Source organism: Polyodon spathula, chromosome 2, assembly GCF_017654505.1.
Source record: "Polyodon spathula isolate WHYD16114869_AA chromosome 2, ASM1765450v1, whole genome shotgun sequence".
Taxonomy (NCBI): domain Eukaryota; kingdom Metazoa; phylum Chordata; class Actinopteri; order Acipenseriformes; family Polyodontidae; genus Polyodon; species Polyodon spathula.
The window spans coordinates 77,896,940-77,919,048 of record NC_054535.1 but is presented as its reverse complement, the minus strand read 5'-3'; the positions used below and the strand labels follow the sequence as shown (position 1 = coordinate 77,919,048).

The window sequence follows — 22,109 nt, the reverse complement described above, 5'->3', positions numbered from 1 at the left end:
CTGGATTTTGAATTGTAACTAAGCTGTAAAAAAAAAAAAAATAAGACAAACAACAATAAATAAAGACTGGCAGCTTGATTTTTGCTCAGATGTACTATACAGTATAAGGACCCTTCGCTGATTCGTTGTTTTCAATATCATAACATGTATTTCATGGATTACCAGTATGCTTTGTTTTTTTTTTGTTTTTTTTTTACTGTATTTCATGTATTATGTATTTCTCTGTATTTGAAGTATTATGGATTTTCTTGTTGTTACTGCATCTTGTAAAGTGCTTTGTGATGGTGGTCCACTATGAAAGGTTTTGTGATATGTACATCAATTAGCGAAATAAAAAGGGAGCACTGTAAACGATTTACTTTGATCATTGTTGAAAACATACATACAGCTCTTTAATATTGTAACATTTCAACATTTAAGGAAACTAGAGAGATGACGGTGCAGTTTCCAATTTACGGTTTATTTGTTGTACAATTGCTGGGTGCCAACGGAACTTGTGGTAGGAGCTGGCAGTCCCTTTAAACTAACAACAGAAGCAGCTGCAATTAACTGTTTACATGCTTCTGAATGCACTTGGTCGCTGCTGGCTTCGACCACGCAAAACAACCATGTACTGTATACAACGCAACTAGTCTCTTCATCTGCTCACAACGCTCTCCTTGTGGTGAGGACGCACCACTGCTTTTATAGCACCCCTCACCCCACCCCTCCTGAAGTCAGCTCACCAGTCCCATGCAGTCATAAGAACATAAGAACATTTACAAACGAGAGGAGGCCAATTTCAGCCCATCTTACTCATTTGGTTATTAGTAGCTAATTGACCCCAGAATCTCATCAAGCAGCTTCTTGAAGGATCCCAGGGTGTCAGCTTCAACAACATTACAGGGGAGTTGGTTCCAGACCTTCACAATTCTCGATATATATCTCTATATATTCGAGCATCTTGTTGGCCTTTTTTTATAGCTTCCCCACATTGTCTAGATGAAGAAGTCCCTTTACAGCGTTCCATAGCAGCCTTAGTTCAGTGTCCCTTTTCCTGGTAGTTTGACTCTCCATTAACAATACCTTGCAGCAAAGTCTGGTGACATTAACCTTGCAGACTACTGATGTTACAATACCTTCTATGACACTGACCTCAATCAAGCTTTATCCAGCCTGAATGCAATAGTTTTGTACATTTTTCCTAAAAGCTATGTGTCAATTTCCTAAGTTTGCATTATTATATAAACAACTATAAACTATACAGCATCTGGATTTCCCACCCCACTTCTTATGAAGGCTGCAGAGCCCTAAGTATCCTTCCTCTGTGTACGTTGTCATGCAAACAAGACGGCAGTGTCTATCGATTTTTATACAATGACACTCATTGACGTCATCAGACTCATCAGTGTTATGTGTTTTCATACTGCTACAAAACGGATGTTTATGGAAATGGTTCAGGTGACAATGAGTGTTAATTTAATGTATAATGCACTTTAATAACGCGATGGGACATGTTTTCAAAGCGTTTACGCAAGTCTTTAATTAACTCCTATTTTTTAACAGAGAACATTTAATATTAAAGTTACTAAATGAGATGCGAAGGGTCGAGGCTGCTTGGGAGACTTCTAAAAACTACTTCGTTTTTTTTTGTTTTGTTTTGTTTTTTTTGGTTCTAGCTTTGACAGATGTTTTTCTCCAGCCAAAAAATAGGAATAAACACTTTGAAAATATAGAACGATATACAGTTTCAACATAAAAAAATCGCAGAGTCACAAAAAGTGTCAATTTAGAAAAACGAGTCTCTAAAAAGACATGTCTTAAAGGTGACCAGTTGAAATGAATGTGCAATATTTTACAATCCTGTAACTACTGATCATGGAGAACGTTCACTTGGTCTAAACACAGAATCCATAAAAGAAGGGGATAGTGTGTGTGTGTGTGTGTGTGTGTGTGTGTGTGTGTGTGTGTGTGTGTGTGTGTGTGTGTGTGTGTGTGCCTCCTACTTGTACTTTTGCCTTTTAAAAGTATGTCAGATTACAGGTTTTAATATTTACATGTTGGTGATGTTAAGATCCACCACGGTTTCACTATAGCAGTACGCTTATTGCCCAAAGTAAATTATGTTTTGTGATGTTTTTAATGATATAAATAAGTAAAAGATGATAATCAATAGCAACAATATGTGATTAAAACAAACTTCAATGTAAAGGTTATGCAATCCTTTTTTTAATAATTAAAAAAAAAAAAGTTGTACTGTTGTGGAAATATTCCCATTACAATTACAAGCACATATCAATTAAAATTATAAAATTGTATTTAAACATCTAATTTAAAAACAACAAAAAAAAAAAAAAAAAAAAAAAAACACGTAGAAATAATAATAAAACAGGTTTTAACAAAAAACATTTCATTAAACTCTCTCTCTCTCTCTCTCTCTCTCTCTCTCTCTCTCTCCAAGTGGGATTGGCTTAACCTGCTAGTTTAACCTGTCATCCACACCACATGTTAACTTTCAATAAGATCTTGATCGCAAGAGGAGTTGCTGGTAGTTTTTATAAGAGTAAGTGAAGTGAAGTGAAGTTAGAACTTTTGGTCATCTTCAAGGACAAAAGCGTGACAAGAAAAATACATCTGAAGGGTATCAAATTAAAATATTGTTATACGTTTTGGCAAGACAGTTTACTTACATATTCCTGTTTCTAAAGAGACCTTTCTTCAACAGCCGAAACACTTTGAATAAGCGTTTTTGGAGAAGTATTTTTGAACTGCCTGGACCTAGCTGATTTACACAGTTTAGGGATCTAATATAACATTTACAATGTCGGAGAAGAAAAGTGGAAGACGTGGAAATAAAGGGAAAAATAAGAATGAAGAAAAAGAAAAAGTCGACACTGCTCCCATAGAGGACACTTCAGAGCCAGGTAAATTAAGCATAGCAAGCAAAGGCAACGTGACACGTAATCAAAATTATATAGTTTACGCTTTTGTCAATTAAATATTACCTTCCTATGCAAGCTTAGTTGTGTTGGACATCAAAATACGCTTTAACAAACGTACAGAAAAGTATCGTATTTACTAACTCTACAGCAGAACCCAATTCCAAACTGTGGGATTTCATGTGGTCAAACCTGTGCTTCAGGCCGGCGAGGAAGCACTGTACAGGTGTAGTCACTATGAGATTACATATCTTTACACAGGTAACTCAAAACCAGTTGTTATCAGTTTTTAAAGCTGTTTCTTTAATTTGTTTTTAGTTTGCTTTGCCAGTTTACTTTGCGTATATTATTAATTCAAATTTAGGTTTCACTTTTTGTATCGCCTTCTAGCGGCAGGTGTAAAAATAACGTCAAATCGATACCGTATGGACTGTACTTATAAAAAAAAAAAAAAAAAAAAAAAAAAAAAAAAAAAAAAAAGAAAAAAGAAAAAACTTTTGCGTGTAGAGAAGGTGATGCTAAGCTCATGCTGTACAGGTTCAAGAGATGCAATACGTTATGTAATATTGTTCTTAAAGCCATAAGGTAGCCTATAGTTTACAGTGTACTGGGCATGAACACAATATTGGAATATATTGAGTGAGGGAGAGAGCACACGCTTTTGGTGCAAACCGGATTCCCCTCACTCGACTGATTTGTCAATAATAGAATAACTTCCTGTTACAATCACGTTTCAGTTATTGATGGGTAGGATACGCATTTTGATAAAGGTTGAGAGTAAGGCAGCATATAAGGGTTGTTAACTGTAACTGTAGCTGAATTTATATGTTTGTTGTTTAATAATGAGGGTGTTAACACACAAATAAAATAAAACAATTGTCATAATACTGTCAACATGGTGTAGGGCCACCTTAAGGTAGGATGCACCTACCAACCAAGCACCTTGTCTGTGTGGACTAGACCTGAATTGGAAAAAGGAGAGGCACCTTTTTGCAAGTTACTGTAAAAGACTGGGTTTTCCATTTGCATAGCATCAGTTATCAGTTAGCCCCTGAGTTCAAGGTGCTGACACAGCTGCTAATGATAGTGTTTGCAAAATAAAATATTTTGTCACAGTTACAGTTCTGTAGGACTTTGCAGTTTCCGGTCATCACAGGTTTGTGTTCATGGATTGGGACCTGCAGGTGAAGGATGCTAACAGCTGTTTATATCACAACCACGAGTATACAGTTGTAGTCAAAAGTTTACATACCCCAATGGCAATTTTATAATTTCTAGAAATTTCTTGAAAACAAGGAATCATAGAAAAAAAACTTTTGTAGCAAAAGTTTTGCTTTTGTGGACGAGGAGAAAGTCCACAAAAGCAAAAACAATTATTTATTTCAGCAGTATTTTTGCAGAACTCTAAGAATGCTGATGTTTTTAAACAAGGTGATCAGCATTCTAATGTGAACAGATAGTTAGGAAATTTAATACAATTAAAGTGCTTTGATTTTGATAGAAATGGAAAACATTTCATTATCACTAGTATGCTGGCAATAGCGTGCAACACTGAGAAAATGTTTTTAAAGAGTAGACCTATACAGTGTGCTACATAGAAATGTGTTTTTAAATGTGTACAACACAGAAATAAACAATTTACTGTCCACGGGGTTAGGATCTGACTGAAGCACAGTGTCTTCGTTTTGCTGGCCTTACAATATGTAGACCCGAATTACATGTAAGGAGTTTGTCTGCTTTTAAAACTCATAACGTTTATGGCAAAATTTATATTTTTCCTGTACATTCCAAATGTTAAGAAGGAGCATTTGGTGGAACAGTAAGTTGGACATTAAAATAATATTTCTGTCTCACTTGTAAGATTTTTCCAAATCCTGGTTAACACTAATCCTGGCTTAGCTCATGTTACCTCAGGTAAGGCAGTCCAACAATAGTGCTAATGAGGGTCTGTGAAACCACCCTACTATAAACCAGTTACTCTCCCAGTTTATTTCTCACATGGAGCGTAATGTTCTGTGTGTATGAACTTCATAGTGCTTCATGGCCAGTGTTCGTGGATATGTAATACCAGCAGCACCTACTTGCCTCAGGACCAGAAAGTCACATCTGAGATGGTTGAATCCTGGCAAAGATTAACCTAGACGTGCACCATCTGTGCAAGAATGAAAGAGATGATGCTACGAGTGATCTAAGACTTGAGTTACTTTAGCAACATTACATATCATCAAAATATATGTGCCATGTTTGTCTTTCATTCAGAGCGAAGTGTGCTAAGTTAACAAGTACAGTTTTCAGTCAGTAAGCATACAGCGCTCACACGTGAATTGAGTTTGGCCGCTCAACTTATTCACCAGTAGTCCGAATACAGCAGAAACACAAACGCGTTTAATGAATTAGGAGAATACAAACAAACAAGGACGACGTTGAATCTAGCTGGCAAGTTAAGGAGGAATTTACTAAGTTTGTGTACCTGTCATAATTCTGAATGTAATACACAGCAAGCCACTTGCAGTGCTGCAAACAGATATGTAGGGAATGAATGATGTTTGTCCCTGTGGCCACAGGGGAACCCTTTTATGAACAGTGTGTCAAATACAACTATAACATGTTGTAGGTTCATGCTTGTGACTATCTCCCCAGATGCCTGGCTTGTCTCTTGCTTGTTTAAATTGCCTCTTTCCGAATACAGCTCATCATTATGCCGCTGACCCCCTTTTTGTTTATATGAGTGGTTTTTCGGTGCATACGTACAAAATACAATTATGTTTATGCATACACTAAATGCATACAGTACTTCCTGTGTCTTTTACTCCACTTATCCCATTCTAGCCCTATGAACAAAAGGGCATGAGTTTCCGTGACCTACCTCTCGCTAATAAAATGCAAAAAGGAAACCAGTGCCACATATGTGGCTGTGGAGTTGGACGTTCCAGACAGATCTATTTAATCAAAAACAGATATCAATTACGCAAAGTAGTCACAATATTCCCTTCTTGTAAGCTGGAAGGTTGCTCGTTCCTAATGCTATCTGAAAACAGTATTAGATCATAGAATTCCTTGGTAACTTTGCCGGCATTGAAATGGAATGTGGATCTTTATCCGTGCTAATTTGCGGTTGAAAAACATGCTGGAGAGCCCCAAAGGGAGAAGCACCATGACATTGTAAAACAGCTGGATGGCCAGACCTCAGTCTGTGGCATCCAGGCCCTGAGAAAACAAAGGGATGTGAGTGGGGTGATTCTTTACCAAAGTAACACTTGCACTGTCTGACCACATGGTGGCTTCAATGCAAATGTTTTTGAAAGTAGAACTCGACATGTCATCCATGGTTTTGACTTCACGCGGCATCTTGGATTGTTAATAAAAAGCTTGGAATTTTGTAAACCTGTAGTCACTGGTATTTTTTTTAAAGGGTCACCTTTTAAAGTCAAGGCATTACTGATTTTTATCAGGAAACTAGAGAGATGAAAAAAGAATCAGAAAGAGCCGGTACAAGACTGACCCCTGTGGTGTAAAGGAGGTAGTGCATGCTAGGAAATACTTGAACCTTGGCTGTCGATCCACATGTTTGCACCACTCCAATGTATTCCTTCCCTAATATAATAGTTTTGAGTTATCATTGGTTTTGCAAAAAAAAAAAAGTTACAGAACTGTTATTTTTTAACAGCAGAGGGCCAACAAAACATTCAGCAGAAGAACTGTTTGAGTCTATATGACTCAATATGAGTAAATTTCCCTATGTGTGTGTGTGTATATATTGTATTTATGACCATTATGCAAACGTCTTCATGCACTACTGCTGTCAGCGAATGTTCCCAGAATGTTATCAAGCAACTTCTTCAGCACTGAAATATCGAGGAGGAAACAGACAGTGTAACTGGTAAAACATAATAAACATGATCAAAATCAGTTGAGCTGCGGCACACTGGTACAAATGTGTCACTCTACAGTTAATATTCAATTTCTTTTGAGCAGGAACCGTAAATATTTGGATGCAGAGCTGTCATTGTAAACTCATGTGACAGCAGATTTGCAGATGATAAAAAGCGAGTCGGATTCAGATCAAAGAGGAAATGCCACCCATAGTGCTGCACAGAGCTGCTGCTGGTGTTTCTCCAGGGTCTAAGTGTTCTGTACAGACTTGGACTTGATAATCCTGAATCCTGAAGCTGGCCTAGTTTATATTCGTTTATTAATAGGTTACTGTATACAGTATAATAACTCCATAGTAAGTTATTTTAAAACACAAAACTACTTTTGTATGTTCTGTGCTTAGAATGACATTTTTTACAGGTCGTAAGATGTGCTTTTTAACAAATCCTTAACTTCATGCCTGGTGATTTATAATATATAGTGTTTCACCAGTAACACCAAGCATTTTGGAACATTTTAATAAGATATTTGTTAAGAGCTAAACAAAAAAAGAACCTATTCAAATGACTGTGTTCAGTACTGTTATTAATAGGTGGCAGTGGTTTAAGGTCAGTTTGCATACATTCAAAAGGCACATGTTCTTTAGTGGCATGTTTGCTACTCCTTCTATGCTGTTTAGGAGTTCTGGAATTTATTTACTGTCAATGAGAAGCACAATGTCACGGAACACACTGAACACGTCTGAGTGTATTTAAGGGCAAAGGTTTTATCTGTTTCAACACCACTGAGTGCATATTTCATTCATTAAAGTACTTTTTTTCATCTTGCTCTTGCAAAAGGCCCAGCATTTGTTCCAGCTCAGAAGGGGATTAGAATGATTATGCTAGATTAGGAATTAAAGACAGCAGTGTTTAAAATAAACACACAACAAATTCAGTAGAACATCTTCTTTGATAGGAACCCAACCTTCTTTCTAAGACCAGCAACGTGGCCTTTTTACGTTTATCTGAAAGTAAAGACATTATATTTTAACCCATAACAAACTTGTGCTCCTCTGTTGGAATAGAGTTTTACGACGGTAATTTACAATGATAAAATAGGCTACCAGGGGATGCTGTGTGCTGGACTGTTGACTTTTTGTTAAAGCTGCAGTGTCCAATAATCATGTTCAGTTTTACATTATAATATAATTACAGGGTGAATACTTGCTAAATTCTTTCATAGTTTAGCCTTCACTAGAAGCCATGCATTAGTTAACCAGTTAGTGTAACTAAAATAGTTTTAGCCGCAGGCACATAAGCTTCCTACCTCCACGAAGCGTTTTAGCCATAATGTCACTCTGGGAACAAAACAGTCAACTTCCAGCTACAAAGAGCCCGGGGGCTTTAATTCCATATGTAAACTCTAGTTTACCTCATTTTTTCACCTTTTGTTTACACTTTTTGAATACCGATAAGAAGAAACGCCTGTGGTATAAGCTCATATTTTCAACCTTTTTTTTTTAAAAACTATTCTCAAATGTAAACACAAGAGAAATATGAACCCACAGGCTGCTTGATTTCAGCAGGAAACCCTGCATTTTCTTTCTAGGTATGTCAGTTCAGGTAAAGCCAGAGGCACCTGATTAATGAAGTCCTGTTCATTAACAGCACAGCGCACCGTCATTGGAGGTAAAGTCACAAGTGTATTTCAAAGTTTCCCTTTGGGAGATTAACTCATTCCTGTCCATTAATGCAGACTCTATAGCAGTTTTTTTCCCCCTTCCCATACCATTCCCATTTCTGATGTTTGCTATCTTTCTTTATAACTGTCTCTGCATTTCTTTAAGAAATCATTTCTAACTGTGGCCATTTCTGGTTGGTACCACCTGCTCTATGGCATAGTACTGTATAGTATAAGACAAGCACTTACCATATTGCATTATTAGTCCTGTATCTAAAAGTGGCTACAGTTTTTACTTTACCATGTGCAAATATGAATTAAAAAACAACACTGTTAATCTACTTTCTTTTCACAGTGCAGTCTACCATTCCACACATGTGTAAAAAATAAAATCATTCAGATAAAACATTGCGGTGTTTCTATACTGCATACTGTGTTGTGCAACTTTAGATGTCAGAACATTACAGTACTGTATAGTCAGCCTCAAGTGATCTAGCTTGATCTCCAAAGCTCTGCAACAGAGAGCCGGTAGTGTACTTGTAAAATGAGAACATTGTCTGGCAGAACTATAATAGATTTGTTATTACTATGAAAATCAAACGTTGCAACCACATCTGAATACATATTAACCCGCTGTCCAGCTACATATGTCAAACCAAATAAAAAAACAGTAAAATAAAAAAATCAGGAGACAAAGCTGATTTCCATACAATATCTACATGCTGTAAATCAGGAACCACTCGGGTCTATTACTACTCAGCACTGGCACCCAAATGCATTGATTAAAAAGCAGTCACTTACAGTATGCACCAAGCTGTTTTAGTGAATGTGCTCAGAAAGGCTAGAATGAACCTGCATTGAATAGAAACAATAAAAGGCTCACAAGTTCTGATCTTGAGCGCAGGTGGTTCCTGTTGATTTTGTTGTTTGAACTAAACAGAATCTTGCTTCCTGGCTTTCTGCATGCTGCCCTCCCAGTGGTCTTTATCTGAAGGGAGGCGATACTGCTTCTGTGTCAACGTATTGCTAATGCCGTCCTACATTGTAACCTCTAGCTACTGTTGAGGTCTTTTTGTCTTTCTTTTGGTTCAGGACACTTGATACAAAATAGAACTCAGGCCACTGCCCCACAGTCATTATAGACACATGCACATGCATTCAGGGCACACAAGTAAAACAATAGTACATGTGTAGTTCAGTTTATAAACATAAATCCCCTTTTTAGATGTCGGAATTAGAGGAACACAATGCACTGTTCTTTAATATTGATAGTGGATTACAAAGATTACGAAGCTGCTGTCACCTCCAACATCTATAGGTGTCTAGAACACCAGACCTTCCAATAAAAGGTTCTGTTAGTTTTGTCGTATTGCTGTATTTACGCTCGTCGCATCGCGTCTGGTGTGTAGGGGCCTTTTAGTGTAGTTGAGGTAAATCTTTGTATAATTTCGCCAGGCAGTTTTTTCAAAGGCTACCACATGTGGATACTGTTCACACATTTGTGATGTTAGTACAGCACAGAGCAGCTGTGGGTGGCAGGGGCTTTGTCAAGGCAGCCAGTGTCTTTGACAGCTGTGGAGAGAGTCGTGAATCAGTGCTTATTCATGGCATCGTGTTTCACATTTATTTCTTTGACTTTACAGAGCACAGGTTTTTTGCTTCCTCTTCATTAACATTTTGGCTATCGTGGGTAGGTATCGAACAGTGATAGCACTGTAATCACATGTTATTAGACAGTGATCATCTGTAAATGTTTATTTATTTATTTATTTTTCTTCATGGTTCTAAATTATTCCAATGATTATTCAAATCCTACTTTGGGAAACCCTAGATATTCTATGTCAACCAATATCTCAGCATGAATTAAAGTGCTATGGACAAATGCTGTCTGCTTGGGAGGGGTTGGGGGGGTGGGAGAATAAACAAATAAACCCTCTCTAAAACAGCTAAGAAGTGGTGTTTCAAGAAATGCAAACTTGATTTAATCAGTCTAAATGTGCTTTAAAAAACAGTCCCTAACAAAACATTCCTTAATGTGACTCACCCTAAATGACTTATTGATGAAGTGTGTGTTTGTAAACACAAAACTGTTGATAAAAACTTGTAAATCAATCTGTTCAAATACATTCAAATGAAGCATTCTATCATTATAATAATGCTGGGAATTAGTCCTTGCTACACCTGATACATATGTTCATTAATTATGTTTGTGCCACTGTTACCAGTGCGAGCAGCTGTGGTGGTGACACATTTAATTAGACACATGTGTCCATAAAGCTCCTTGGAATGCCACTGCATAGAAAAGGGGAAGATATCATGTTTAATAGCAGTTAAGTTGGATGGCCAGTCTTCTAGTTACTGCTGCCACAGATTAGATTGTCTACTTTATAAGTCAAAATAAAGGGAAACGTGAATGGGTTATTTTTTTTGTAATCTCTTTAAAGTGCTATTGAAAAAGATTTGTTTCGGCTACTATAGTGTACAGTGTATATTGTAATGAGTATCGCTTGCTCTTGTTTTTTCTTGCTCCTGTGCCTTAACCTGCATAGGTGTGCTGTAGATTCAATACCACAATAATAAAACAAACAACACCCCCCCCCCCCACCCCCGTAGCCACAACCACACCCCTCACAGTCCAAACCAGGCATGACCTGTCATAACTACTGAAAACAAACATAGGACCAGACAAATATCCATACTGTAGCATGCTATCTTACACACCCTAGGCCGGACTTACTGGTCGACAGTCCTGTGGTCTTGTTATCCCTGGGGGTGGTAATCGTGCATTTCACATGTAATTTTGGTTACTCGGGTTGTAATATCGTGGAGAAATGATCACCATATATATTATTGACCTTACTTTAGACTGTACTTGTGGAGGGTATACAATTAATATCCACCAGGGGGCACAGGTACAGTAGATGGGAAAACTATACTGTCCATCTAGACTAGGGAAAGTATCAGGATTGATAGAGTAGAAAGAGTGGAGTGTTGGTAAAGACATTACAGCTGATGAAATAGCTCCATAATTCTTACCTGCTGTGCAGCCCATTCACTAAAGAGGTCTTGCATGTGTTCTTGTAGAAGCACATGTTATGGTAAACCATGTCGTTTCAGTTCACCTGTGTGTTTGCATGCCCTACTTTCAGGTAGTCTGCTACAGTGTATGTGTGCGTCCAAGATCATTTCACCTGGAGAGTGACATTCTCACTTTCAGCACCTTTTTTCCCCTGTCATAAACCAATCAGCTGGTTCCTGACGAGTGACATGCCTTGCAGCCAGTCACACTTTGATTTCAAAGACATAGCCGAGGTGAAACGACAGAGGGAATGTAACAGCAGTTTAAAGCAAGGCAGTGGGTGCTTTCTTTTGTTTAAGTATGGTACCTGATTTAAACAACAACAATAATACATGAAAATACATATTTCCTAAAAGGTGTGCTTTTTGCAAACTGCGCATGTGAAACCTACGTCAAGAATGGAAGTTCATGACAGGTAAGGTGTATAGAATTATTCCATTAGCTGCTGTATAGTACATCTACCTTAATGGAGAATTAGTTCTGCTGCATGACCTGTGAAGTGCATTTGTTCTGCATCTTTAGCAGGTTTGGATCTGCCTTGCAGGTATGAATAAACATGAGCACTGGTTAAAGTTTGCTTCATCAGTCATTGTATACCCATGGGTACAATATTTTAATTTCCCGTGGGTGGATTTTATCTATGATTATGATCTTTTCACTCTGCGTACTTGTCAAGGGTGGTTGTATGAGGCGGATTTTCTTGGCTGATAAATGGGAGTGGGTGTGCTACTGCGTCACAGGTCATGTCCCGATACTGTGCAGCTTATCCTTCAAGGCGTTAGCTTAGCATCCTTTCCTCTTTTTATTACATTTCTGTCGCATCACTAGAAGCTACTTTCATGGTGCTTGATGTTGCTGTGTGTTGTCTTTGTGTTGTAGCACCTTTGGGAATAGACCAGTCTCCCAGTCCATTCAGGGCAATCAGCAATTAGTCCCAGTGCAATGTAGGTTTCATTTTAGGCTTCAAAAGAATTCCAAATCATCACTAGAGTCTAAATTAAATTACCCAGAACCAATGTAGAGCAAGTGAACTCAGCATTCCCCAGTCCAGATCAGATCAAAATGGAAAGCATATCTTTTACTGTACAGGCTTTTGAAGCCAGTTTCAGTCTGCAGCTGGGTCACATGTTCATTTTATCACAAGTAACATCATTCTAAAACACATTTTTAAATCACAGTTGATGGGAAGGAAGAGTTTGGGAACAGACTATGCTATTAAAACTGATTGCTTTAAACTTGAAATTGCACAACAAAGAGGATTGGTTGATGAATTTCACAAGAGATTACTGTAACACCTGGGCTGTTTTCAAATATTTGGGCACCCAGGAGAATGCAGATATATTTTTTGTACATGTTGCTTTGAACGTTTTGATTCAGTTGCCTCTAGAGCCCCTTTCACACTGGCACTCCTACCCTGGTCCGGACCCGGGTCCTGGCTAATCCTGTGTAGTGTGAAACCACGTACCTGGTGTCGGATGCGGGTCAACCCAGGACCCAGTGACCCACCTCAGAATGTAGTTTGACACGCTTTGCCTTGGGTTGAGCGAGATCAAATGCTTGATGGCCATTTTTGAGCCGATGCAAGGAACGTTTCTGTTTATTCTTTTTAGCCATATTTTTGTTGATTGAGACATTCAGATTGCAGAAGGAAGAAGCATTTGCTCTAATTAAAAATGTGTCCGACAGTTCAATCCAGAGAAGTTTGAATGGAAATGTCAGTAACAAGCTGCTTCCGGGGCATTGATACATGCATTGTGTACTTGCGTCTGTTATCCAGGTCAGCCCTGCTTTATGAAAAGCAGTGTGAAATCACATACCCGACCTGCATTGCATTGGGTCCTGCCCGGGTAGGTTCTGATCTGGGTAGATCACGCCAGTGTGAAAGGAGCTTAGGATCCACTGTCGTATTATCTAATTGTTAAAGCCTCTGTGGCCATGCTTTTGTTTCATTAGGGACAGGAAGCTGTACATTTCTATAAACTCACTAAAGGGGATTTAACATACAAATACAAATATATAACCGTGTAGGTCATGTCAACCTAACTTACTATCAAACTAGCACAGATAATAGGAATGGGGGCATTGATCATTAATGAATGTATAGTATGTAAAAACTGAATTTTCCCAGCAATGTATGTGGCTACAGTATGTCCACTTTAATAGAACAGTTCATTCAATTGTGACAAAGGGGATTTGTCTTTCTTCTGTATGACATCTGGGCTACTTTTTCACTGTAATGACACCTGACTGGCTGAGCTGTAAAAAGGCTTTATCTTGGGATCCTCATGTCTAAATTTGATATAGCTTTGCATGTGCATTTGTTTAGAATGTATTCCACATACAGCACAGTACTGTAAAGGTAACTCATGGTTTGATTTCGTGATGACCTACTTTTGTTTGTGTTTTTTGATGTCTGAAATGTTGTTTCTATGCTTGGCAGGGGATATGTTTTTCACTGACACACTTTGATTTCCTCCTGTGTAGTGGAGGGAATCCAAACTCTTTGTAGTAAATACTTTACAATAAAATGCTTTTTTGTTCTTTGTTTAACAGCAGCCCCAAAGTTAAAGAAACTAAAAAGCCTTGAGGTGGAGGAGGGGAAGAAAGTGGTCTTAAAATGTGAAGCCAGTGCGGGAAATCCCAGGCCGGACCTCACGTGGTACAAAGATGGGAAACCATTGAAAGGAAAAAACAAACCCAAAGACATCAAGATCAAACAAAAGAAAACGTAAGAGGACTTTATCACTTTAGATAATAGATACCTTTCAATATTGGTCATCACTGTTTCATACATACAGTATCAATAGAAGAGGATGGATAATAACTTTCTATGGTTATTTTCCATTCCATGTGCACATATTGTCTTTATCATTACATAGTTTTGTTCTCATTGTATCTAAAAAATATATATGAAGCATAAAACAGTGAAATCACTCAGTGCCTCTTCAGTGTTCAATTTTGTTCAATCTTTAAGGTGTAAAGACTTTCTGAATAAAAAAAAAAAAAATTATTTATTTACGAAGTGGCACCTCAGTGAGCTTTTCTTAAAAAGTCAAAGTGTTGTGTGATGTGTAAATGTATGTTTTTTTCTCCCCTCCATTATATTTTCTGCAGTGGGAATTCATCAAATATTCAGATTCCAAAAGCAAAGCTTTCCCATGCTGGGGTGTACACTTGTGAAGCTACCAATAACCATGGAAAAGTCAGGTCCGTAGGCAACATCACAGTCATTCCAGGTAGGTGTCTTTTCAGATCAGTTCAAACACAAGTACTGGTTTGGTGGAAATCTGTGATGCTACACAGGCATTATTCAAAACTGCACACCTGCTCTTTGGTTTAGGTATCTGAACCCAGCGCTTAGCTCTTGCAACATATATATACTTTCTTTTATTGTTTTTTTTTCTGTCACATGTAAAAATACACTACTGGAATCTCAAAGTTGTTAACGCAAAATTATCGTTAGTGTTATTTTTGTCTGAAAGGAAAAAACACCATTTGCAATTCTGAAATGAATAAGAAAGAATGTCAGATGTCTCACAGATCCTTCAATTTAATGTCTCAGCTGTTTATTTCTGGTTTGGTAACTTCAGTGGATGCATATATGTGCTGTCTGAAAAAAAATGTGCTAATAAATAGCTTTGAGAATCTAGCCCTATGTGATGGTTTTCAAAGCTTGTTGTGTTTTAAATGACCCGTTAAAGTTACCCCCCCCACTTCAAATAAAAAACTATAAATAAACATGTTAAGTGAAGACCTATTAAGTAGAGTTAGTTTTTTTCATGATCTGAAAGGATGTTTCTTGTTAAGTTTTTAAAATAAAATTACAATTTGAAGTAAAAAGCTTTTTAAACCACCCCTTTTGATATCAATTTTTTTTTCTGCTATTATATGCAAACCCATTTGTCCTTTCCACTTTCCCCTTGTTTGACGTTTACAAAAGAGTCATTGCTGTGTAGGCTGGTTGAATCTGGACGCTCAATCATTTTTTTAATTAGTGAGTAGTACTTTTCTGAAGCAGTGCCAAGTTGAAATAGCTGTGTCATTGTTTTGTGTTCTGCACCAAGGAAGAGCTGCCCGGGTCATCTGCCAAAAAGGTTTTAAGGAAAAACAACCCCTCACTGCTCGCCAAGGTCATAGGTAGACAGCAGCTAGAGAAAATTACATTACACAATTGAAATCCAGAAGGGTTTGTCTTTGTAGTTCATTTTTCTTGATGTAATATAAAAACTTTCCGGTTGTCTGCTTTAACCAGACAGTTAACCCCCAAAACGACTTTGCTTTTTCAAGTACAAGTGAATGACTTGGAAATCTTGAATAAGCAGCGACAAATGATCAGTACATTTTGTGACCAGTTAATTCAGGTTTTCTTATGTCTAGATCAGCTGCAGTTTATGTTCATGTGCTGTAGGGGTAAACCAAGACTGTTCATTACCTTTTGTAAGAAGAGGGTTGTGAATAAATTAAATATCATTTTTTCCACATGCAACTTCAAAGGTCATTACGTCCCTATTGATTTTTTTCCCCTGAAAGAATGAATTTAATTCCTTTGTTTTAATGGCATTCATTGTTAATACATTTAGGTAAGAGATAGTTACAGTACTAAAGAATGTCAAAAAAAAAAAAAAAAAAGAACAAAACATTATTGGTGTCGACTGGAAATGAACCATCTCACTGGCATGTTGTTTTAACCTCTGTACAGCAAGGTTCATCCCATCAGTGATACAGATGATTTCACATTTCCATTTTACCAGTGGCCCTGGTTATCTGACCTTCCCCTTAGATTGTGGTACCAGAAGGCTTGGGTTTTGCTCGGTTTGTTGCTGTGGTGAAACTGGGAGTTTTGTAGTTTTAACTTTGCCTCAGGCTAAGCAGGTGTTTTTCCCTGTAGTGCATAATGATTACCAATTGAGGGAATAAATGCCAGTAACCAGTTGGAGGTTTTCTTTCGAGCTCCAGAATATCTGTCTGTGCTCAAGGCTGTCTCTGCAGTATTTAAGTCATTTATTTGCCTTTCACTCTGCAGTAATATTTTAAAAACTCGCTGGCAGTCCTGAAGTTGTGGCCAATGGGAGAGCTTTCCTTGCTCAGTCTACAATATAAATTTCGTCACTGGCTAGACAGCAGTCCTACTTTTCAAATGTAACCCTTTTAAATAGGACAACAACAGAAATAAAAATACACAGCACAGTTCAAGCAATATTGAATGAAAAAGCCTATTTTAAATAATAAAGAGAAATATTATAGAACTGAAAATAACTCATCTACGCTGCTGGTACAGGCAGTATAATAACCCTGCATGTAAAAATGTAATTATACAAAGAATGACTGATCCAGGTAAAATAGTAAAACAATAGATTAGACATAGACAGAAACACTGGCAGATTGCAGTTACCACTAGCCTTTATTTCAGGGAGCTTTTAGTTTCACTTCCCCCCCTAATAAATAATAATAATAATAATAATAATAATAATAATAATAATAATAATAATAATAATAAACCTTCTGATGCTTCCAGTAAGTATCATTCGTTTGGAGTAAAGGCTTTCATATTCTCTTTGTTCTGTATGATAATAAAAAGGACCTGCTCACTGGCTTTGGACTAGATTCTCACAGGTATGAATCTCTTGGCAAGGGATAACCTTGACTGGCTGCATTATACCAACACACCAGCGTGTGTGTGTGTGTGTGTTTTGGGGGCTGTGTTGTAATTGGTGATGTCCTTCAGATAAGGTACCCTGTGCTGTAGAGATATTGCAGCAATCAGAAAAGGCCGACCTTTGTATTATCTTTTACATGTTTAAAAAAATAATTTACACCCTGAGCTCAAAAAATAGAATACATAGCACGTACATTCGCAAAACTCTTTATTTCACAAACATCTTTAATTCTAAAAACAACACATGCAAAACTAGAAATAAACTTCAGAGCTGTTGAAATACTGTATAGGTAGTTTTGTAACTTCAATGTCAGTTTTTTCCTTTCAGAAAATTGTGAGTGAATGTGAAATTTGGAGTGAATTTCACCCCCATAGTACAGTATATGCTTTTCTAAAAACATACAAATATTGCAGAACATCATCCAACTAGCTGCTTATTTCTGGTACTATATGCTGAGCAGTTGCAGTAATGATGAACAGAAAGCAAGGCAGGAAGTCAGAGATGGAAGGTGCAATATTAGAACATTTATTATCAAAAACAACAACAACAAAAAAAAAAAAAACAAGGATAAGTGTGGAAAAATAAACAGAGTCCAAAAAATAAATATTGAACAGGCAGCCCATTGAAAGGTTAAGCTGGGCTTTAACAGAGGATTGGCTTGTCTTTAGCCTGTCCAAACTTACACAGCTCCTGTCTGCTGCTATTTCAGCATATCAAACCACAAAAACAAAACCCACCCTCACTATTGCCTATGTGAGCTTTTATGAAGCTGACTATCATCAGCCCCGCCCTCTAAGCTTATCCACGTGAGAAGGGAGTCATTATTATTTCAAAGTATTTTCACCCCCTGCAGCATGCTACTCGGGGCAGCCCAAACAAACAAATCATGGCCGAATTAAAAGGTGTTTTTCTTTTAACTTTGTAGTTTATATTTTAAAACAAACCTCTCCTACGATATTCTCCTAACAAAAGTGTGCACCCTTTCTTCAAATATTGTGTATTTTGGAGTGTTTACACAGATTACTGACTTTTTCTTTTCTTTGCAACAACACCCACTCCTATCAGTAAGTACACTGATTTACACAAGTTTGCAATACTTGGCATGTGGCTTAAAAGTACAAGCAACTGGTGGAGTAATGTCAGTTCCAGTCCTTGTAACACCGTGCAGTCCTTTTTAAAGCAGCACAACGATAAACACACTACAAAGAAACTGCAGTGTTAGCTTTTGTGGTTTTTGGTGAGGGTTGGAGTGAACAGCTCCCTCGCACTCCTTCATAAGGGAGAAGGTAGTGAGGGAACCATACTGTCCTCATTTGCTGAGATGAAGTGGTCTTGGTGCAGCACGCTATTGATTTGTAGTGCTTCTCTCTGATTAGAGTTCTCTGGCAGGACACACCATGTTAGGAAGGGCCCTGTAATTGAACACCATGTGCTGTCATTAGCCAAGTCACACAGATCCATTTCTAAGTACGTCCGAGCTTTCTTTTCTACTCGTATAGAGGAAGTAATTTTTCATTCATTCATTCTTGGGGCATCATGACCTGCATTTGTCCCTAATATGTTTGGGAAATGAATTGCCTCCGTCAAAGCAGGGAGCCTATTGAGCCAGCATATTCATTTACATGTTCCTGCTTAATTTGCATTCAGTCTTTCTTTCCTGTATATTTGTTCAGCTTCTTTTTCCTGGAAGTTTCAGAACTCAATGTAACAGTAATCTCTTTGAAAACCTACTAGGAACCTACTAGAAACCTACTGTCCAACATTTAGGGAAAAAAAAAAAAAATATATTATTATTGTTTTAAATTCTCTTATAGACTTACAGACTTTATAATTTCTATCTCATAAAAGTTACAGCACAACATTTATATATTAGCTTTTTATATTATTTATTTATTTATTTTTAAGTAGATTGGCAATTCTGCCTCCCTCTTTTACAGGGGTATTTTATTACAGGTCTTTTTATTACGAGTAGTTTAGTAATGTCTAAACAAAGCTACCAGTATGAAGTACCAACATTAATGTTTCTTTGGACGGACACTTAATATAGTCAGGTGTATCTGCATGCAGAGTATGACATATTGGGTATTCCTGCTTTCATGTGCCCTGTGGCAAGCACATCTTACATGTACACCTATAACAGTGTTCCCTGCTTAATCGAATACATTATAACTCAACTCATGTAAGAAACAGTAGGGAACCTTCTGAGTTTTAAAGGCACATTTGTCCTGACATTATCATTTAGCAGCATGACTTCTGCCTGTCATTCATGGGCAAGGCTTTGTAAGAATGCGTTTACACATCACTCTGCCCACTTTCCTGCTTTGAGACTGTATACTGACACCAGTGCAACAAATGCTCAGTAGGTGCAGAGCTTGGTCATCCGTTATATTGTATTTGACAGTCAAGTTAAGGAAAGGGGAAACTACTTGAAAGATGTAAAACAAAAATACATTTGTTATCACACCTGGGGCCAAGTTTATCAGGTTTTACTTCAAAATACAATTGGCACATACAACTGCTAATGCTGCAAGATAGATACCACTTTGGAATAAACCTCATAGATTGTTTGTTACTACATCGGTGACATAAAACTTTGATAAATCTGGCCCATAGTGGCTGAATATTGGAACTGGGCAATTATTTATACAAAAATAGAAAAATAAATTGTGAAGAAAATGTCAAATTCCTCATTTTAACCTGGGCTAGAGGAGGTCACAGAGTTTGAGAAACTGTTCGTAAAGCATTTCCTGTTTCTCGGCTGCGTGAGAGCATCTTTGCCTGCCCTGAGAACACAAGTGTACATCTCTCAGCTACAGAATGCTTGTGAGGCTCATATGCAAAGGGAACAGTATGTGGCAGTCTCATTTTCTTACACCCCCCCACCCACTGACTGATTTAAAAATGTTTATTGTTTTCTTAAAGCACCACCTGTGGCCTTCTGGCAAAGTTTGAACATCTTCAGAATAGATTCCTATTGATTTAAGACTATTCTTTGTACAGCTTTTGAATCCTGGATTGAGAGAGGGAGAAAATGAACTCAACTGTTTAAAAGCTGAACAAGCTGACATTGCAGTTGGAGTGAAATGGATGGGCCAGTTTAAAATGCTTAAATACAGCTGGCAGAACTGAACAGTATTAGAGATCATTAGCTTTATCCATCTGCGTATTTAAGTCTTGTGGAATAAATCAAGGGTTTTAACTGCCTCAGCAGTCAGCTTGTCTGTTAAATACAGTAATTCTTAAATTATTTTCACAAGTCAAATAGCTTTTTCTGAATACCTAAGTAAGTCTTTATGCAAGCTCAGTGTAGGAATGTGGTGGCCTCTCATGGTGGAAGGACACCCTGGATCATAGCATTTTATGATGAACAACTGGTGTAAATACCCAATACGTTCCCTAGTTTTAATGACTAAATGAAATATATATATATCCCTTTTGTTTAGTGGCATAAATGGGTTCATAGCCTATGGTTTCCGTAGGATCCTTTAATGATTTTTGAAAGTTCAGAGGTTCTGATTTTAGAATTAAATCTGATAAAGCGTGATTTCTAGCACACCCAATGGATTAAAAAAATAAATAAATATATATATATATATATAATATATATATATATAATATATATATATAAGATATATATATACTATATATATATATACCCAGCCACCCTGACTCTGCCAAAAGTATCACTCTCCCTTGCTTCGTCCTCCCCCCCTGCCGCTTTCTGGACTTGAACCCAATAATAGTTGATTATGTTTAAAAAAAGGCTTTCTGTTTACCGTGGCTCAGTGACAAGGGTCAATGCTGCAAATCACAAAACCACGCTGTCAATTTAACATTCCTGGTTGAACACACGTTTGTCATTAACAAACCGTCTCACTCAGAAACAACAAGCCCCCTCCCAACGGCAGGTACAGTAGTAACCCACTAATTAGTGGTGAATGTTTTTATGTAGTCAGTGGCGATGTACTTGGAATGGCTTGCAGCTGCAATGTGGTGTTTGTGCTGAGTCCAGTTTTAGAAGGAGACTATACTGCAGCAGTACCTGGTAACACCCTACACCATGGAGTGTGAAACTGCAATTCTTGTCAGACCTGCTGATGGTATTAAATTATGCTGGATAGGTCATGGAGTTGTGTAGCAATATCAGGAAAGGTTTACAAGGGCCATTGAAGCTTCCTGGTGACATCACTGAGTAGTCTAGGGTGACCAAAAGGCCTTGTCTCTCCCGTGGGGCCTTTACTAAATGTGTTGTTGTTCTTCAGAAAACTATGTCATTATATAAGGATTATTGTTACATTTGTCTAAAGAAACACAGATTTTAACAGACAGAGCATTGGAACATTTAGAATATGAAAACTCCAATTTACTCCCGAGTTATTCCAAGCTGAAAACTTGAATATTAGTATATTATATGATGCTAATGAAACAGTTTTCACCCATTCCCATTGTAATATTATATGCAGTCCCATAGTCTCTTAAAATCAGAGTTTCATTCAGATGCATTTTATTTTGTATTTACTGTAGATTGCTACATTGCAATGTGGTATTTATACGATTAGCTTCATTAGTATCAATTATTCAACTGCTGCCTTAAGGACTGAAATAATCAGTTTCTTGTAGAGTAAATATAAGGAAAATTGTATTATATTCCTGAGAAAATCACATACAGTATACTGTGCTTTTCAGCTATGAACTGAGAACAAATTGTATATAGTTCATAGTTTCATTTTTTTATGTTAGGGAAAAGCTAGGCTAGACTACTGCAAATCCTAAAAACATGTTTCCGATGGACTGGGTCACCTATTCCCATCGAGCACTATGAAGCGTATATTCAAGTGGACAGATTGTCCTTCAGTTAACACTAGAGGAACACAACAACATTGATAATTGCAGTTTGTTGCACAGTATGATATATTTTGA

The 22,109-nt window shown here is 37.4% G+C and overlaps 1 protein-coding gene across 1 annotated transcript in view; it reads left to right on the top strand.

Annotated features, from left to right (window-relative positions):
- The first annotated feature begins 2,496 nt into the window (after nt 1-2,496).
- LOC121301047 (pro-neuregulin-1, membrane-bound isoform-like) overlaps nt 2,497-22,109 on the top strand; it is a 77,457-nt gene continuing 57,844 nt past the window's right edge. The window contains exons 1-3 of the mRNA XM_041230193.1: nt 2,497-2,903; nt 14,086-14,260; nt 14,647-14,768. Coding sequence (XP_041086127.1) covers nt 2,801-2,903; nt 14,086-14,260; nt 14,647-14,768 — 400 coding nt within the window. The 5' untranslated portion in view covers nt 2,497-2,800. The remainder of the gene's footprint in view (nt 2,904-14,085; nt 14,261-14,646; nt 14,769-22,109) is intronic.